This window comes from Nyctibius grandis, chromosome 7 (genome assembly GCF_013368605.1).
Source record: "Nyctibius grandis isolate bNycGra1 chromosome 7, bNycGra1.pri, whole genome shotgun sequence".
NCBI lineage: Eukaryota > Metazoa > Chordata > Aves > Nyctibiiformes > Nyctibiidae > Nyctibius > Nyctibius grandis.
The window spans coordinates 11,959,839-11,981,312 of NC_090664.1; the positions used below are offsets into that span (position 1 = coordinate 11,959,839).

At 42.5% G+C, this 21,474-nt stretch overlaps 1 protein-coding gene across 1 annotated transcript in view; it reads right to left on the reverse strand.

The window, feature by feature from the left end:
- Window positions 1-19,917, reverse strand: part of CMTM8 (CKLF like MARVEL transmembrane domain containing 8) — a 37,624-nt gene extending 17,707 nt beyond the window's left edge. Inside the window, exon 1 of the mRNA XM_068405070.1 lies at window positions 19,683-19,917. Coding sequence (XP_068261171.1) covers window positions 19,683-19,853 — 171 coding nt within the window. The 5' untranslated portion in view covers window positions 19,854-19,917. The remainder of the gene's footprint in view (window positions 1-19,682) is intronic.
- Window positions 19,918-21,474: the final 1,557 nt, after the last annotated feature.

The window sequence follows — 21,474 nt, forward strand, 5'->3', positions numbered from 1 at the left end:
ATGCACCCTCGCTATCACAGTGCTAGCCATCATTTTATCTACACAGCCACAGCAGAAGACAGCCTCATTTCTGCCCATAATGTTCTATTATCTGACTAAAGTACCTCTATGCAGAATACAGTGCAATGGGCCCGTCCTAGGTCAGTCAGGAGAAAGACCTGCAACCAGCCTCAGAGCTGCTGCAGCTGACCAGGAATGCACTGGTTACTGCTATCAGCAGCTCCATCAGGGCCACAGTTTAATGTAAAAATAAAGAGGGGTGGTGCAAAATGCCACCAAAGACAAACAGCCTGTCCTAAAAAGCACTTACTCACCTCTCCGGAAGGGCACGCGCTGAAACAGTTGGAAGGCAATGACCTCCACAGCGCTTAATCTCTAAATGGGACCTCAACTCAAGAAGACCACCTGGCCTCTTATCTAGCAATCCTGAGGGATGCGAACAAACAGAACCATGCTGCTCCCTCTTCCTTCCACTTCAGCAAGGCCTGGCTGCAGCAGGGATTACTCCCACCACCTCGCATTTCCCAAAAAGAAACACCGTGTAGCAATGCTGTTGATTTCAAATTCACTGGGAGAAGTGGTACTGCTATGGCAAACACCACGGTATCGTGGAGCTGGGAATTATTCGCTGGAATTCCTGCTATGCTTTACGCTCCAGCAGCAGAGAAAGAAAAAGGTGAAGTAATAGTCTATTAGATTCAAACACAAAATAATCTGCCTTTTCAATTACTTTCTGAGGAAATTTTCACTTAATGCTGCTTTCGAGTATGAATTTTAAAGCAATTACAAAGCAAAAGTGTCACACAGAGATACATATGGCACAGGATATGTATTTCTTTGTTTCCTAGCAGTTGCTTTTGTGCAGCCTCTAGAGGTATGGGGAAAAACTTGAAGATTCGATACAAACCCCTGCAGTTTTAAAAATAGCATATAAATTCCATACTCTGATCATTTCTTCTTTTTAAAACTTTGGTTACAAATCATCAAGGTAGGTGAAACTACAAGGTTAAACGTTTTTTATTCTACATTCAAATATTAATGCATTTTGGAGCTCTGAGTAAAAGTTGTAGCTGATTTCTTTGAGAAGTAACATTTACAACTGGGTTCTTTAAACAGTTCTGTCCCTGTACGGGCAGTATAGAAGCAAAAATATATCCTATATGATCCACATGAGATGCAGTGGTAATTCATTGAGTTGATTTGTAATAAGTCCTATTATCAAATTCATGCAATGCCATATGATTTCATTGATTTCAATTTTAAGAGATCTTCATACCACAAAATTGCATGCAGGTTTGAGAGGTCATATTAGTAGGGAACATCAGCTACTTGGTGGAAGGACTAAAAGGGCTTGCAGTGATTCTTTGCTGCAATTTTTTTTTTTTTTTTTTTTTTTTAAAAAAAAAGGAAAACCACACTGGCAGGCTTTTTGAATTCTTATTTTGAGATCTAAAGCTGAGATTTGGACAAAGGAAGAAATTTCCTCTCCACATTTAACAAGAATTTCTATAGATGAGGAATTCCGTATCTCTTCTCAAGACAGAAAGGATTTCAGGAGTGCAGCCGCAGTTTAACTGGGGGGTCTGCCCCCTCCCAGTTCAGAGTTTAGGGGTTTTGGGGGGGCGTTTCTTGGGTGGGGCAGATGACAAGCTTAACCTACTACCTTTTGTTTGTGCAAATGTAGTGACTGGTTCACAAATATATGGGAGTTTTTCTGAGAAGGGCCCCAGGCTTTGAAGTCAAGTAGTAGAGACGTATTCTGGAGGTAAAGACCAGCGTATAGCCCTTGCGCTCCGAGTAAGATTTCTCTTTTATATAGCACACATACAAACTGTGAGTGCACAGGTTTAACCTGCTGCGTACACTGAATACATGGTTGTCTTTGATACTTTTGGAAGTGCATTGTGAGGAAATTATTCCCCTTGCAGAGAAAAGTTAGAAAAAAGGACTACTAGCTTCAGTAATCTCCAACTCAGTAATGTCTTTTTACTTTTTCTTTTTATTATTTAAAGTGGAAAAGTTCAGAAGTGGATTTTGAGCTCAAAAGATACAGGGTCATATGTGTCTGGCTGACTGTGTCTTCCCCAATGTGGCTATTTATTACTATTTTTATTACTACAGCTACCATTGTTTCTTAATGGAACATGATGGCAGGAAGGGTTTGCTCTTTTTTTCCAATAATATCATGTAAGTGAAAAGAGGTTTGAGTTACCTATGTGTTCTTCTACCTTGATCTTGCCTCTTCTATCTACATACAAACTTTTCCTTTGGAAGAAGTTTTACAGCACTCTGTCTTCCTTTCTCCCATCTTCCCTGAAGGGATACAGTGCCTGAGGGTAGAAAAATACCAGCTTCTCAATAGATGGCAATGGTTTGTGTAAGTTACTTTTAACATTTGTTGCATGCGTACATGTAAAATACACAGAGCCACAAAGAAAGTCATTCTGCCATCATCTGTACGTTAGTAAGATGAACTATTTTTAAAAGAGAATTCCTAACAATGGCTACTTATGAATTATGACCAATTATTTATGTAGTCCACTTTGTTTAACTGGTGTCTGCGTTCTTGAAGAGAACAATGCTGTATACAGCTGCTTTATTAATAATGCCACTGGCTCTTTGTTGCTATTTTTACATCTCCATCTTCCTGTTAGGCCTTGTAAATAGAGATGCCTATAATTAGCGGACACACAGCATTGTTTCACAAATCTTAGCTGTTACATTAAAATAGAAGGCTTATTACTTCTTTGGGAATAACTTTTATTTTGCCCTACAGTTAGGATACACAGTCATAAAGCCAGATATGACACAATGGAAAAATCAAAGAGTATCTGCTAAGAAAGGCTATTGCTGCATTCTGCATCCATTTAAACATGAGTAAAACATTAACTACCCATTCAAAAAAAATTTTTCTTTTCTTTTTTGGAATGAAAGTATCTTTTCATTTCCACCTGAACACCACAGAAATTGGTGTTTTACAGTACAGAATTTTTGTTCGCTGTGAGACAAAATCCTCTAGTCACCAAAAGCTGTACCAGTTCCCCTTGCCTGACAAACAGAAGACATGGGAAAATAAGTCCGCATCCAGATCTGTTGTTGTCCGCCTTTTTAGAAGCTTATTGTACCTCTTGACTATTTCTATATTGAGTCCCAAATATAAAGGTCCAACCCCAGGAACCATTATCCATGTTTTTAGGTAAAGATTAAGGATTTTACAGCGAGTGATCCACATGTTGGTAGAAGTATTTCATTGAAAAATCTTTTTCCTTCTCTGGAAAAATTGTTTTCTTTCCTGAATATATTTTGCATTAACAACATAGAACAGCATGCCTATAAATATTTAACATTTGCATATGCTTTTCCGGGGGCATTTGTCTTCACAGAGCTCACAGTCAGAAAGGACCATTTTGGCCATGGGGGCAATGGTATAAAGATTTCAACCTACAACATGCTTGCTGGCAAAAGCAGACATCATGGCATAGACATTGCAATGGTAAGATTCATCTTGTCTCTAAATAAGCTGCCATAATGCCTATTACTCTCATTGTTAAAAAAACCTCAGCCCTGCTTCTCAGCTGAATTTGTCTGAGGTCAGTTTCCAGGCATGTCCTTTTCCGAAATCTCCATCTGTCACCGATGCATCAAAGATAACTTTGTACTAAGAGCTGTATTTAAAATAGTTGACAAGACACAACTGAACAAGAGATAACCACAAATACTAGCATTGTTTCTGACAACAAGCTATGTTGTTGGGTTTTTTCTTTTTTTCTTTTTTCTTTTCACGGCAGTAGTAGAAAGAGTTTACTTCGAAGGAATCAGGAACAGGGCAAATCCAGAATTAAGTTTTCAATAGAGACCTATTTAAGAGTTGTTACCACTGTCCCACAATTAATGTTTGCAGAGAAGTTTAGGGTACAAAAGCAACTTTAAGATGAAGAATTATATGCAAGTGAAAATATTAATGTCAAAGGAAGAAAATTAACTGGACAAACATGTAAACAGATGCTGTGGATCAGTCATGCTTTTAGAGAAGTCCTTGTTAACGTGCTCCATAACTTTATTTTTAAGGTTCTGAAGAAAAAAAGTCCACAAGCCTGAAGGACTTCCAACAGCCTGTCTGCTCTCCATAATAAATACTCAAGTGGTGCATGCAGCACGAGAGAACAAAGTAAAAAGCTCCGTGGGATACCTGACACTTGAAATTCAAACTACCAAAGTCATAAATTAAGTATATATGCCTATGTGTGAGGCAGGGTATAATGTTCTCCAACTGCTTCAATGGGCCTTGTATAAACAAAGAACAGAACAACTGGCTACAAATGTCAACTTTCTAGTGCAAGGAAGAAATCTCCAATCAAGAAAAAAAAATTTTCAGGGCCTGAAGACATTGACTTATTCAGATTTAAATAAGTCAGCAGAAATGATTTAATGTCCCTCAGATGTCGGCTCTGCTTTTCTGCCAGAAGTTGCTGTCGTGCAAGGGTGACTGCGTAAAAAGCTGCTCCTGAATTACCACACTCTGCTGCCCAGTGTATCCGAGGTAAACAAATCATTGGTTTGGGTTATCAGCACATGCTGAACCATGAACCACAGTGAACAGCAAGGCATGGAGACCTTTTCAGGTGCCTGCGTTAAAGAGCTACCAGCCTGAAATCAGAATTTCTGTATTTGCCTCCTGTAATACATAAACACAGAAAAGTCAAGAAACAAGCAGGACCAAGTCCTTCATAGCTGCTGCTCTCACGGCATGCACTTATGCTTCACTGTCCCCACAATACAGCTCATAGATCTGGGGTTCTCAAGCATACTCAATTCCATTTCTCTCTCTAAATCTGATTTTCCAATACAGTTCACCGATGTCAGAACTGTTGCAAACTACAGAGATTACTATGGATTAGAGGTTCTTTCATGCCTGAAAGGTAAGTGTTTAGAGCAATTACCCCTCATAGTGGAAAGGTATTCCCCATACATTCTCCTTCTAACTCCTCTGCAGGCATAGCACTTTCCTCTGGGAGACGAGCACGTTGTTAGCCTGAAAACTGGTACAACCCACAAACATATCTAGCAAAGCGTGCCCACAGTCCTAGCACAGGCTAGAATTTTGTCCTAAAATTCAGGCAAATCTCCTCAGCATGAGATCAAAATATTGGTCTAAAATATAAGCACTGCTTGCTCTCCATCCCATCCATCCTCCCCCCATTGCCTGCATTACAGAAGCTGAGTCAGCAGATCAGGACACCAGCTCTGTCTCAGGGCATGGTCTCATGCATAGGCATAGACTAATGAGGACAAGGCTACTACACAATCAACCACTGGCAGATGAGTAAGGCAGATAACTAGAGGGCAGCCACCTTGTCAGCCTTCAGCACCAAATTTGCCACTGCCTACCAGTCAACTGCCTCTGCAGCACTCAGGTCACACTTCATCATGGTTTAAGGTGATGGGAAGTGTGACTGGGACAGCTTCTGGTTCACTGGAGGTGGCCACGACCTGACCTGGCAGGCAGCTGGCAGCACCAGAATCCAAAAATGCAGCAACTGACTTTGTCAAAGGCTATCTGCACCTGACCTGTGATTTATTAGTAGCAAGTGATGCAGCACACATGCCGAAGTTTTAAGGAGGAGAGCTCTAGGTAACGTAACAAAAGCCAAGGAGCTGAGGGTACACTGCTTGGCAGGAGGCTCCCTTCCCACCCAAGTGGTTCTTCTGAAAAACCCAAGCCTTTTCCTGTCGTTCTGTTTATATTACACCATCCCCAATACACACAACCAACTAAATTCTATTTACTTAGCTAACTTCCACACCTTTTCCCTTTCTCTTTCCTCAGATTTGGATCACAGCTTTCTTCTGCCCAGTATTTTCTTCCCTAGAATGACAATAGGGCAGATACAATAAAGAGGTGTTACCAGTCTTTGTTCAAATACTCTTTGTTCAGTATTTCAGCTATGTACCTCCCGCTTGGAAGTTCCTGTTTTCCTACTGAGGGGGGAAGGGAAGGCCGTCTATGGCGGCTTTTTGTTTAAGAAGTCCATATGCAGTCAAGAGATATTTCGTACGTGTTCCCTCCAAAGCATGATATTACTAGTTTCAAATCAAAGAGGGAAAATTAAAATCAAAGAGGGAAAATGCTTTAAAGAACTCAAAAAAATCTGACTACAAAAGTAGTATTTTGCAGGTACCCCTTTCTTCAAGCTACCAGCTGTTCATACATCAAAATGCTCAAATCCACACACACTGAAAACTCAGCTCGCTATCGCGAACTGTGCACAAGCACAGAGGCATGTAGTGTAACCTCCTATTGCTGACAATATTACAGGCCTTAGCAAGTAAAACCACGAAAGCAGAAAGGAATTAGGCCACTGAAAGACATCACTAGCTGGGAGCTTTGCTAGTTCACACAAAGGGGAAAGGAAGAACACAGCACGCAGGAGAAGGCATATGTCATTTGATAATCCCACGATAAGGCAGGAAAGCCATGGGACGCACTCATTTGTTGGACTGAAGAAACACGTTTAGATTGACATTTGTGATGTTGAGCTGTTTTGACATCTAGGGTTCAGCAGTATCATAAGGTTATGGCGATGTGGATGTAACAAAATGACTAATGCTTCATCATGAAATAAGATACCTACTTGTACTGTGGGATACACGACTACAGGGAGCTTTAAAGAAATATGTAAATTAGACATTTGGGTTATGAAAGGGCATGTCTGAGGAATGGATGTGCACAGCTTCCCCTTTTATCATCTATCAGCTACTCTGTTCAAGCCAAAGAAACTACGCATATGAAACAGGTAAGCAAACTGGTAGCACACTGGGAGGAATCTTGGTAAGAAGTAGGTTAACTGTGCCTTTAATTTTCCCAAAGTCAGTTTTAGCACAGTAGATCAACACAAAAAAAAAGGTAAAAGGTATTAATTAGGCTCCTCCTAATCTCAGTCTAATTTGACAGCAAGTACTCCACAGAGGGGTATCGGAGAGGGAAGGTTTTAAGGGAGGTGATCTCTTTTATTAGATTAATCCTTAGAGTTGGCAAATGAAACAAACGGGGAAAGCTTCTCGGCATACACTGCTCTTCAGCACTGAACGGAAGGAACAACAGAGCCTCCCCTTTACCAAATGCTAACAAGTGGGTAGGAAATGACTGTCGGAAAGGAGCTGCTGATCTTTAAGAGCCTGACAAACAATATAAGCGCCAATTAGCATGTATAGCCTTCGCGGTAGGTAGGCTTTCATGTGCTTTTTATTTCATGCACAGATAGGTTGGGATGACTGAAGTCAATGGAAAATCTGCAACAGGTTTTAATAGCATCGAAAACTGATTCATTATAACCGTCTCTTCATAATGATACCATTTGTGTACATTAGATCTTAGTCTGATTTCGTTCCCATCAACTCATCTGGACTCTATTTGCACCCCTTCTCAGGGTCATCTTCTAGCTTATGTACATTGTCTATGTAATCTTACAGAAACAGCAACCACCACAAGTCAAAATTACATGTTCTTTTAAAATGCACTTCACCATTTTTTTTAAACCAAGACCTGAACTGAAGGGGCATTTTGAAATAAAGCTCAGTTTTCAAAGTGAAAATTACTTCAGATGTGGGTTGGTTTGGGTCTTTTTGAGGCTAGCATTCCACTGTTCAGCTTAATAAGAAAGTGAAAATTAGATGTAACCAAGCTTAGAGAATTCCAGTTCATTTATTGCTGTGTACTCTGTTTAATTTTAACTTGACTTGGTAAAACACTTTCTAAGAGACCCATCTCACCTTTAACATGTTATCTTGGCTTGCTTACTTCAGGCAAACATTTCCTAGATAGTCCCCTGGTACTGCATAAAGAGAATGTCAAGTTCTTTGTACAGGTACCTGGTCATGTTTCATGATTGCCAAAGTCTAGAAAGAAATCCCAAGTTTGAACAAAATGTTTGGAAACCTTATTCTCCTGGCTAAGATTCCTACCCTTTTTGCTGAGAAGATAAACAGGGAAAATTCTTTAAATATTCTGAATGGAACAATGAAGATGTAATTAGTAACATAAAAAGTTGTTTATCATTATTCCACTCTTGGTAAGTCTCATCGTTCAATCACTCATCAATTCAACATAGGCCTGTGTAATATGTTCAAAACTGGCTTTATACATCTTCAGATGGACGTCATAATTCAAACAGAAAACACACCACAAGGGAACCCATCTCTTCAAGCAGGTCATCACTTTCCTCTTGCACTCTGCCTTTTGAAGTCCAGTCTCATTAATGCAAGAATCTACTCAAAACAGTAAAATAAGAATTGTGGTTTTCCAAAACTAAATACAGTAGTTTCTCAGTGACAACTATCTTTCTGTCCACTAGGAATTTTATATGCCATCCAGATTCTGACATTAGCCAAACTCCTGTGCATTTGGAGAAGAAAAAAGAACACCAATACTGTATTCATTTGTACTGTGCTATATCTTACTAATATCACAGGGAAGAAGAAATATTTTCATCTTGGAGGTCAACCAGCAATCCACAATAGTAAATAACTGTTGTAACTGTATTGCACAGTCCAATGAACATGGCTTATGCACACGGCGTGCCTTCAAAATATGCATCAGAAATCCCAACAGAGACCCCGCTTTTCCATGTATCCTGAATTTCTCACATTGAAGAACTGTCACCATTTAAGGCTAGGAGGGCTGTCAAGTGGATGACAGACACTCTCTATTAACCCTTTCCTTCCCCAGAGGGTAAAAGGGAAAAGGGAGACAGACTTGCGTGTTGGAAAGTTAAAACAGTTTTAATAAACAGTAACAATGAAAAAGAGTATAATAAACAATGAACTATACACAAAACCACTACTGAGCTCCCCCCGCTGACAACCACATCACCGCTGATGCTGCAGGGCAGGCGCTGGGAGTCCCAAACCAGACACGGCAGCAGCGGGAACCGGATTCAGGAGCGAAGGCAGGAGCATGGGCAGAGTCCTCCCAGATGTCGGCCATAGGGGAAGAGAGCATGACCCTCATGGTCCCTCAGCTTTAAACTGAGTATGATGTGGGTGGGATGGAATACCCCGTTGGCCAGGTTTGGGTCACCTGTCCTGTCCGCTCCTCCCCACAGGTGCAACACTTTTACGGCCTTTCCTTTTGTGGAACAAAGAGACCCAATGGAGACCCTGGTTTCCACAGCAACAAGCGTGTGTAGTCAACTTCAGAAAGTACAGTCACTTTTAAAACAAACTTAACTGAAAAGTCTGTCCAAGTTCAAATCAGGACAAGAACCTTTCAGCCTTTTTCTAAAATCTTTCATTGAGGTCATCACAAGATAGCGGTAGGTCTGACAAAACCCAAGTCCATCCAAAGTGCTCTATGCCTATGGCTCAGCCAAAAGCATTTGTTTATTTAAAAGAAAGCACCTGCCGCAATGCAAGAACCAAACATGTCACAATATTCACCAATAAACTCCTAAATCACTGTATCACTGTAAGTATTTCTAATATTCTTCCAAAATACTACAGTATTTTTCATAGTTTGGCCCACCTACAGCTTTATGAAACCATTAAAGATGGATGTCTCACCTGAGCAGAACCTGTTCTTTCAGACACCTCCTTCTCATAAGGCCTCATTTTGCCAAATTCTTCTTTTTCTACGTTGATTATCTGTGTTAAGCCTGAAGAAGAGCAGTCTGGATGAAGATCATGAAAAACAGGCCTTCGGCAAGTTGCCCTGAGCTGCTGGGCAAGGAAAGCTTGAAGGAATGAAGGGACAAAAAAAACTCCCACAAGCAGAAGAGCTGGAAAGTTAGGACTTGCGACAGAGAGGCAGAAGAGGGCACAAGAGAGAGCCAGGCACAAACATATGTTGAAATACTTTCCATTAAGTATGCAACAATGCTGGAAATAAAGTTCTTCACACATCTTAATTCTATCACTAGTTAAGTATATACATTATGGTATAGTCTGTAATTACATGACCACGTACGTTTCCCTTCTCCACACCACCGCCTGCGTGCAGCAACAGAAGGCAGAGCCTTCTTCAGAACTAATGCCTTCCGCTATTCTGCTTTCTCCTTGTTTACTTGTGTGCCCTGCAGACTTGTTCCCAGCGTGCAACTCAGGGCTTTGTATCTACATGGGCTTTTTAAAAATACTTTGCTATCTGAATTATCTCACAAGTCACTAGTAAACTATTAAACACATCTCTGTGAGATAAATATGGTAACCCAATTTTACAGACAGTGCACTAAAATTAAGGTCAAAAGTACTTGCCAAATTTCACTGGAAAACTTTTTTTTCCCCACAGCACTTAACATGGCACTGCATTTGCCTCTTCAGAACACAGCTCCTACTGACTTCAGCTACAACTGAGAATAATAATTTCTTTTGGATCCGAGACCCACAGTTGGGAATCCAGAAAACAAGTAGGAAAGCTAGCACACTGAAATGCCAGGCTTACTTGCCTTATCTAGCATCCCATAGGAACACTGTAGTGCAAGCAGAAGATAAAAATCAGATTTTCCAAGGAAGCAATTAGTCAGGAGACCATCCTTTCTCTTTGAATAATCCCTTTCCTTCCTTATAAGTGCTGTATACGCAATATCCCAGTAACTCCCAGAAAAACTCTCCCGTGCAATGACCGTGACAGAAATTTCTTGATAAGAACAATGTGATCACGCAGGTTTTGACTGGATTCCAGGGTCTGCACACAATCCAATACCAAACCAACACTGCCAGGGTGAACATAAATTCTGGCGCTTCTTAATTTCCAAGGCCTTCAGCTATAATTTTTTTTTTTTAATGGTTTTATATGTGCCTATACACCTGCAAGCTCTTTGGAACAGCATATGATGTTACTGGCAGCAAGGTACATCATGGTTTAGAAATTAAACTAAAACCAAATCAATGCAGGTGCTGTCATTTCTGGGTGGTTTTTCTCCCCTCTAAGAATTGAATAAAAGTACCACCCTCCCCAGCACGTATCACAGTTGTGCTCTGAGCCTGCAGAGGACAGTTGTGCATCTGTTTATGCTTTCCAATCCACAGTAGTAGTGGCAGGCATCCAACCACGGATCCACCTTCCCCTCACCTGATCCTTGTCAGAGTCTGCCCTACAGTGGCTGTCTCCACTTGGAGACAACCAAGGCTGATTTTATCAGTTGCAGTGTCATTTTTAAATACATTGCAGAGGTTTCTAGTTTGTTAGAGGCTTTTTTGCCTGTTCCCCTGCCCCCCAATGCTCAATTCCTGCCTGCAACACTCTCTGTGTCTCCATTTTAAAATTTCTCCTGCGGTTGCTCATACTCCTCTCAAAACTGCACTGCCACATTCAGCTATTAGGTGCTGCACGAGCTGGAGCCTTGGGAATGGCACTACTGTTGAATGAAGAGAACAGATACTAAAATACACGTTAAAGAGACTCTTTCATGTAATCACTATACACACATACAAAGGAAAAAAAAAAAAAGGGACCCTGTTAGTGGCTGTACAGCTTTCAGGCTAAATAAATGGAGTCTGTGCGAAATGGTGTCACCTTTAATATATTTAAAACCAGGCCTGGACATGGCAGTCACATTTAAAGCTGATGATACAAATCAGTCTTGTTTTCAGGTATGAAGCAGAGGTTCTTGACAGGCTTCCTTCCAAGTTGTGCACATCAGGCCACCAGTTAAACACAAGCAGCAATTACTCGAGTACGACCAGAGAAAGTGCTTTCCCCACATGGCCTCTTTCCAGTCCTACCTAGCATTTTTCAATATATTTATTCTTTGTAACTAGATAATGATATATCCAAAGACTGACAACATCTTGCTGATTATGACCATGCTTACTTAGTTCACCTCAGTTCTATAAAATCTGATTTTAGCACATCTCATATTGGACCAGAAACACTGTGGTTTCCCAGAACAAGCTGCTGGGACAGCATCTCTCTAATGACACCAATTTGTTGAAATTGTTTTTGTTTTGCTTTGAAGATTTTTGTCTCAGCAAACCTGTGGTTGCATCAGTGTCATCTGCACACCCATACATTGCAAAAATGAACAGCGTAAACCCTCAGTATTGTGCTCTAACTCGGCAAAAATGCAGTCACACCCAGGACCAATCCAAGTCTACATAGTGATCTGGCAAAGCCTGGATCCAGTATTAATGAACATGGAACCAAGACCTCAGCCTCTTTCAGTTCACTAACATGAGCTTAACACCAAGCCTTCCTTGGACCATACCCAGCTCCCACTGAAAGCAGTGACTTGATTCTTTCCTTACTCAGTCCCTCCTTCACTGCAGTTTTACCAGTCCTTTCAGAGCCACCCCTTCAGAGGCAGGTGAATCAGTGCCAGCAGCTTCCACGGGAACTGGCTCAGGCCGTACCCACAGAACTACCCTGCCAAAGGTCTGATGGACGTAAAATCTATTTGCTATTTGACCCTAGAAAAGAGGGCTTGGTCCTCTCTGCAAGGACACACTTTCTACTGCTTTTCTGGAATTGATACATGAACAAGTGCAAAAATATTGCACTGTTACAATATGTACTTTATCCAAAAGAAAAAATGAAGCTAAAAAAAAATACATATATACGTGTGTGTGTATATATATATATATATATAAAAAAAAATATATAAAAGCAGGACCATTAGACTATATGGCACTATTCTTCCCAGGAGAGAACAGGAAAGAACAGCAGGCTGAATGAGAAGGCACTCACCAAACAAGGGCAGCACATCATAATTGCTGCTATGCTTCCCATTCAGAAGAGCTCGGAGTCCCTAAGAGGATTTTTCTGTAGTTTTGAGAATTCAATTTTTAAGAAGAGTCCTTGAGCCACTGCTGCTCTAAACCTGCCTGTTGCTGCTATGCAGTTGGTGCAGGACATAGAGCAGACACATCCACTGGCTCCCCAGGTATGCAGGAGTGCTCCCGGCATCCTAGGGCAGGGAGTGAAAGGCATCTGCTCTTGCTGCAGAAGCAGCACTTTGTTAATGGTTAAGACTAAGAGTCAGAAACTTGGGGGCCATTTATGATTTTGCAAGAGTCCTGCGTGACTCATAGTCAACTACCCTCTTTGTCTTTGTCCTTTCCCTGCTCGCATTCTTACTACACTGCCAGCAAATGTACCTCTTTATCATATGTGCCATAGAAAACGTTTTTTTAGACAAGCATACACTACTTCAAGATCCTCTAATTTGAGGTCTTAATAGTGTGTAATAAATCATTCCAAGGAGAAGGCAAGAATCCCAGTGTGAAAAGAGGGAAAAAAAGAACATAGCATGAGGGAGGGAAAAAACCCCAAACCAACAGTCACAGAGAAAAGAGACACAGGCAAGTCCAGGATTTGTAGTCATTTTAGGACAAAATGCAGCATCAAGGAGTTCCACCATTTGCTGTATCTGACAATACCTAGAACCTCTTCACAAGCACCTCAGTTCCCATAATACAGTTACCCAGGGATGTGGGACTTCTGGAGGGGGTGGCGGGGGGAAGTCTTCCATAACTTCCATAATGATTTTTATTGGACCGGATTGCATAGCTGGAAAAAGGCAGTATTCAGGGATGCAGTCCCAGTCTCTTTCCAGCTGTATCATCAACCTTTGTCCTCAGACCGTGATGGTTTTAGCCTCAGCACTCATCCTCATGAGTCACACACCCAGCCACAGCACCATGCTAAAGCTAAGCGTCTAGGAAGCTGTACCTGTTCCATTAGGAATAATGGGAGGACTGCACATTTCACCAACATACAGACACAGGCTACTGAAGGCCAAAAAAATTATTTAAAATTAGCTTTGAGTTGCATAAGAATTTTTGTAGGTGCAAAAGAAAGAAATAGTTTTCTAGAGTTTGGGAGGGGTGAGGGAGAAGAAATTATATTATATTCACTATCCACCCAAGAACAAAGTTGATGTTTAAGTATGTCTTTAAAGCATTCTTCTCATGAAGAGATAATGACATTTCATACATATTCCACCTTAACCTTGAGGTATTGAGAATATTTTGCATTTTTGACCTTTTGTAAAATATCTGCATCCGATTTGAGAGGCATTTTCACCCTCTTACCATGTCAGTCCTAATACTGTTTCTATCTGCACTTGGAGCACGTTCCAGATAACACTTTCCAAAGCTTCTGTTTTCTTGTGTCCTCCAAACAGTTCTGTCTTCCCAAGGAAACACCCCGATCCTGTCCAGGAAACCAAAGACCTTTAAGGAAACAGAACTTTAAACAACGATATGATCCTAGAGGAAGATGGAAATCATATAGACGTGTGTATCCACTACACTGAGGACAGTTACACTAAGGGTTAGAGACGGAACAACAGCACCTAAAAAAGGGAGAACAGAAACCTGACTTCAGTGAGAGTTTTGTCTGATCAAGAGCAAAGGAGAGAGCTTAGACTTTATATTGCGTGTTTTCTTATTCATGCACATGACGATGAAGCTCCCGGATGAAGTGACTGACTAGTACAGGATACTTCTTTTCACTGAGTAAGTCAAAGTGAATCGTTTTAAGACCCTGCTTCTGTACACCTCCTCCAGGCAAAGCACTTGTTCAACACATCCAAAGGTGCCTCAGTGTTGTCAACTACATGCAAGCAGCCATGCTATGACTGGAGCAAAAATTGCATTATAAGAAGAAAAAAAAAAACAAAGACGGAAAAAAATCTCTACAGTTCCTGATAGAAGAGAAAGTCTTGCTTCTACTCAGGTGAAGAAAGGGACTTTGTGAAACTCCCTCTGTGTTTCTGAGGGCTATCCAAGAACTGGGGGTGCAGGCGAAGCATGGGATCTATACACAAAACTCTGAACTGCAGTCAGAGAGGGCATAAGACTGAAAGACAAAGCTAAATGCAAGGAGAGCTTTAAAAAATGAAGCACAATTTTTGCCTTTTAGCTTTTTCACAGTAGATGGTCCCACTGTATTACTTCTTTTTTTCTTAACATTTATATGATTTTATTGCTAACTTAATTCAAAACCTGAATATCTGTAGAAGGTTTTGATGCATCTCTTAGGAAAAAAAAGGGAGGGAAAGCCTATTGGACAAACATTTGGACATGTCCAGTTGTTCCGGTTTTGGTAACCTCAATATCTTAAATTTGACATAACTTTCAACATCTATTTAATACTTTGAGGCTCACCACTCTGCTAGAATAAACAAATTCAACAAGATTTCTTTTCTCAATTAAGCCTTCAAAGGTCTCACATTTGAAGAATAATGAAATAGTGATCAAAATTATTTTTATTGTCCAGAAATGTAATTTCAAAACATAATTTTATGTGGTGCCAATAATGTAAATAACCTCCTATCAGGCTTCTATTTCAAGTACATATCTTATTCTGGGCATTTCACTCAAAGAGTAATCTGCATAGAATAGCATGAAGAAATGCAACTGTAATTACAATTTACTGAAATTTACACCATCACAAGCTTTCACTTGCAGCCGCAGCATAGCCACCTTCCAAACCTTTCCAAGCTATTAGTATGTGTTTTTGTTAAGGACAAATAGCCATCACAAGCCTTAAAATTAGCAGGGCAAGTTTTATGAGAGACTGTATCTCTGGTGTGAAGCAACAATCTGAAGGAATCAATGTCATTCTGCTAGTAAGTAAATATTTTTATAACTACATCCATAGCAACCACAAAAACTCTCCACTTCTGCAAAGTGATCCATAATCTTGACTTCAGAAGCTAATTTAAAGCTCCGAGAAGGTATCACTAGCCATCATTTATCTTGGCCATAAAATTCCCAGGAAGACAAATATATCGTCTTTCTGGGCCATCATTGTACAGAAGAGAAACACTCAAAAGACAACTCTGGAAATTGTTATACTTGCTTCTTTTGAAAATATAAATCCTCCTTGGAGGGGGTGGGCTACACTATAGGAATAAGTATCAATTATCTCTATAGGATATATTTTTACTGCAATGTCAACTGAGGTGATCAACATCTGAATTAAAGACTTTATGTAACACCGCTTATGCTTTATATACTACTTTTCACCAACAGACCTCAGTGTGCCTTACAAAGATTTCTATCCATATTCCACGAACGGAGAAGTCATTCAGAGAAGTTAGAGAGATGCAGATAAATTCATTGACAGTAGTCACTGGCCAACTAAGGCCAGTGAATCCAAGTCTCCCCAGTCAGAAGCCCCTGCCCTGTTCAGCAAGCAATTTGGATGAGCTTCCACACACCAAAGCTGTGTTTTATGCCAGTTCCCAATGGCCCCTCTCAGAAATCCAGTGGCATTTTCTATTTTGCTCTTTGCAGTGAAACAAACTGACCCCAGTTCTTTCCCAGTAAGTGCCAGGAAACCTTACGTGCTCTCTAGTCACAAAGGCAGATATAGAAAGTAACGGACATCTGTCAGCAGCAGGTAATTTAGCCTACACTTCAGGCTGCACTTCTGTGTTCATTCATACTAGATGTGTGCAGTGCTAGACCAAAGAGCATTACAAAATTAAGCTGAGCCAGGTTTGGGTACATGACTCCATTACTGCTGAATATGCACAGTCAAGCTCATCTCAGATTCATGCTGGCTTTAAATCACCTGCGTAAAGGACAGATAATACCTGAACCATCATAAAACCTGTCTTTATAAAGCTAGCTCATTTTGAACAAACTAGAAACGGCACACTGAGTTAATGGCAGACCAGTGTTTTGCAGCATTGCATAGAATCTCTTAGTGGGAGCCGTTACGCTGAATTTACTGTGCCATTAAACCACAGCCTCAGTGCGGAAGCAGGCTGGTTACCAGCGCACGTGGAAATCCATGCAGCAGTTAATTCATCTTCAGAGAACCCAAACTAGGGAGGTAAGAGCAAAACCTGATCAAGATCCTTCACTTAAGGGGCTGAAAGATTTAGTTTATGTGGTAACTTTGTGCTTTTCCGTTCTCTTTGGTTGAAGAATAACACAGATTTGCACTTTGCCTATACAGAGAAGAGAGCTCCAGTTTCAGAGCCAGGAGCCACAGACTCTACTCCTCTTGGTGCATGCACGTCACTGATTGACAGAGGCAATAATCAAATATTTATGCAGCCCCACAGTGCAAACCCTCAGAACATTCAGCACTGTTGTCTAACACCCCTATCTTAGCTTTAACATAGCATCCTGATGAACACGGGGTCTGGCAGATGAGTAGCCACAGTGATAACAGATATTACTAAATACAGTCCTCTTCCCTGCCTGTCTCTCAGGTGTCTCCAGAGCAGGGGCAGCAGAAGCAAAGGTATGCTCTCACCACAGCTGCTACACTTCAGAGCTTGGTGCTCAGACTGAAAATGATCTATCAGGCTGCAAACTCCTGAGACTGAAATACCGACACACATATAAGTTCGTCCCATTTACAGGTTTGGAAATCCTTAGCAGAAGGATCATGCTGTGAGCTGGGGGATCAGTACTGAGGGTCAGAAATATCCTGAAGAGCCAATCTGTGCAGGCAAGCCACAACTTGTATATGTATAGGATAATCAGAACAGGCAGGAACTGACTGATTTAGGGTACAAAACTCACATTACCACTGAATATGCACAATTTTGAAATAGAGATCTTGTGTAAAGCTAGTTATGCGCTCTTAAAGCACATTTTCTCTCAGAAAAAAAAAGAACATACAGAAATGGTGGAAAAGGTTTGACCAAAAACCAATGCCAAATATATATATACACACACATATATACACATATATAAACTCATTTATTTGATTTTAATAACTGATTCTATTTCAGTTAATTCCATATCAAGGTATTCACTACTATGTTTTTCTTTTCCTTTAATTTCACAGAAGAGCAGCTACTCTACCTCCTTTAAAATAAGTGGGGTTAAGAACCAGAAGTATTTCCTCAAAGGCAGTATCTAGCAATACTCTACTTCCACAGGACCTGCCTTATTGCTTTTGACTTCATATTAAAACTGTCAATAAAAATAGCCACAACTCTACACTAGCCTACAAAGTCAGGTAGCATTGAGGTTCTTTCTGAAGCTGGTAAATGTGTTCTCAAGTACTTATGAAATTTAAACCAAAGCTAGCACAAAATGTCAATATTAATGGACCCAAGCATCTCAAAATGGTGGCTGAAGAATCATTTTATAATTAGTCCAGGAGTCAGGAATGGCTGATAGGAAACAAAATCCCCCCCATACCCGCCATCACTCTGTTTAGAAAAGTAAGCTACACAAATATCATCACCTGTCAACACAAACTAGAAAGCACACTTCCAACAAAGAGTAAGCAAGAGCCCGTCCATGCCCTGTGGCCATGAGCTCAATTTAAGTGCAGCTGATGCGGTATTCACAGCCAGGCTGAATATACCACACTCCTGCAGGGCTTGGGAAAAGCTTTGGGTACCTCTCTAACAATCTACAGTGGGATCACTCTTCAGAAAAAGTACAAGAAAGGCTCATAATTCTGTTGTAATTAGTAACTGGAAAAAAAGTGGAAAAGAAAGAAGCTTTTATTTCAAAAACTAAAACTTCTTTATTCACAGATCTACCACAACTCTGACAACGAAGCATCCCCTGTATTTAACAACTGAAACAAACCTACAATCACCTCCCCACTAAACATTGCCAGAATTCCCATCCATGCTGGCACACAAGATACCAGGTGGTAGCAGGCTCTGACTTCACACCCTCACTGCTACTTGCCCGCCCAGCAGCTGGCATCTCAATGCGCATCCTCTCTGTTGCTGCCAGAGGTCCTACACTGCCTGTCATCCTGAAGCTTCGTTTGGTTATTTTAACTTTGAAGTCAGCAAAACCAACAGTCATTCCACTGCTCTGGTGAAGCACAATGTTTTCAAGCCTTGAAAATGAATCGGGTCAGATAAGTTAATCCTTCCAGCATCATCAAAGCAAAAACATCACACAGGAAACTCAAAAAAAGGAGTTGAGGCAACCAGCTGTTTAAGTTCCTTAACTATTAACAGTGTAGACGAGCAGACTTAAAAGAAACGCATTATTTTTAAGCGAAGTTGTTGGGTATCTATTGCTTAACACACCGAGAGCAGGCAGGCCCACGGAGCGGTCCCAGCGTTGTGTTGTTCACTGCCTACCACTAAGACGAGGGACTAAACCCCGTGCTGCCTGCCCGTCTGTACATGCGTTTGCACCTTATAAAGTACCTGCAAAAAAAAAAAAAAACAACCCTACCAAAACCAAAAGGTGTTAGTTCATATCCCGCTCTGCACAGGCATAGCTAATCACTAAGAGCATAAGGAAATGTTTTTTATTGACCTACAAAATGAAGATAACTTGCCTAATTAATTCTCACATCATGGCTATCTGTGCACTGTGAAGTACAAAGCATATACAACCAATGTAGTTAAAGAAAAGCCTCCAAAAATCAGTTCCCAATCTGCCAAAACTAATTTTTCCAGTACGAGCGGTGGTGACACCGCAAACACTGCGGGAAACTAATGACGCTGTATTACTTTTGCATCTGTCGATAGTTCCGAGGCGGCAGCGGTGTGCTCCCCCCCAAAGCCGCCCTCGTTTACAAGCCGTCCCTTCCCTCCGCGTCACCTGCCGGTACGGACCCCCCGAAGCCGCATCAGGTGATGAACTGAGGGGACGCGGCCCAACCTCCCAGTCACGGCGGGGACTCTCCACCGCGCTGACCCGCAAACCTGCCCAGCGCTCCGTGCCGCCCCGCCGCCCCTCCGCGCAACCCCCCGGCCCGGCTCCTCCACGGCCGCCGCCAGCCCGGGGTCACTCACGATCTCGGTCACCATGAGGAGCCCGGGCGGGGTGCGCAGGAACTCCCTGTCGTAGGCGAGGGTGCTGGAGCTGGCCGACAGGTTGGCCGTGAAGGAGCTGCTGGTGGTGGTGACCGTGTGGGAGCGAGGGCGCGGCGGCTGCTCCTGAGGCGGCGGCACCGGCGGCTCCATCGTCAGCGCCGCGGGGCTGCCCCGCGCCTCCCGCCAGCCCGGAGCCCGGCGGCGGGGCGGAGGCAGGGGCGGCTGCCGCCTCACGGGCGGCGGGAAAGGCGCCGCCGCGCGCCGCTTTGTGTGGCCCCTGCGCGGCGGGCAGCCCCTCGCCTCAGCGCCCGGCCCCAGGCAGAGAGGCGGGTCCCGGGGGGTGCCGCCCGCCTAAGAGGCCGCCCAGCCCTCCCGTAGCTGCCCCCGGGGCGGGCGCTGGGGTCTGGCTGCCAAGGCCGGTTTGGGGGGCCCGGGCCGGGGTTGGTGGTTCGGGGGAACCCCAGCGCTAGGGAAGGACCCTCTGAGGAGGCAGCGCGGGTCCCCTCTGAAACCGTCTCCTGACCCCGCGAACTTCTATACACACAGGGGCCTTGGGACCACGTCTGCTTCCAGTGCGGCCGCGGAGCCAAGCTGAGCCAGCCGTTCTCTGGAAAAACACCCCTCGGGAAACCATGCCATAGCCTCGTGGGTGAGCACAGTTTGGGGGTTCCAACCCCAGCCGCCTGCCATCGTTGTCCATCTAGACTGTTGCCCCTGGCCCCACGAAGCAGCAAGCGTTGACAGGAGACGTGCTGGCACTGCGAGTTGTCGTCCCCGCTGGCTGCCATCACTCATCAGTGCCATGCTGTTGGGAGAGGAACCACTGTGAAGTGCAGCGGGCAGGGAACAAGAGGCTAGGAGATACCACAGCCCTCGCAGAGGTGGAAATGAAGATTTAGCTGGGATCTGCCAAACCCCCACGAGTTCCGTGATGCAAAAGACATTTTAAAAGCCATGAAAGTCACTAGAAATGGAAAGTATGAGGTCATTATTGGCCTGCTACCTGACAGTGTTGAGCTGTTCCCTAACCTGTATTTTTCAGTACTTTTCCAGTCTAAAGTGTCACCTTTAAAAAAAAAAATTGTTTCCAGCTCATTTAAGAGCTTCTAAAGTGATCTTCCATTCCACAAAAAGTATGGTGTTTCAACAAACAAGCAGGTTATAGGTTTTTTTCAACGTTCAGGAATTCTCGTTAGCAAAGTGTTTGCATGTGGCAGCTCAGTAAAAATGAACTGTTTTCCATATGTCTGGTGACTATTGTCCTTGAGTTGTTTACTGCTGATCTCCTACTGGCTAACAAAGGATGGATTTTGCAGTATTACCTTTCAGCAAGGGATTTAATCAGCTGGGGAAAGGGGAGGAGGATGGCAGAGTTTCTCCCAGAAATAGGGAAAATGTGAATTACCCAAAGGAACTGGTTCTTGTGCATGCTTGTGCCTCCGCTAACAGCGTGTGTCACAGCACAGGCTGCAGGGGCTTCTTGGAATGTGTGTCTTGGCTCGGGCTCTGTGGAGCCTCCACATCGTACTCATAGGCACTGGTGATTTTTTTATTTAAGATGGCAAGAAATGTGGCAGAGTTTTGCAAACATGAACTGCAGGTCATCAGAACGAGATGCCAGCTACTCAGCATGGTGTGATATACGGATCATACAATTTCTTTGTGAGGACAAAAAAGACCATTAGCAAACCACAGAGTCAAATCATTTAGCACGACGTCTCAATCATGAAAGAGGAATTTTACAGTTTTTGGCAAAACCATTTTTTGTGGC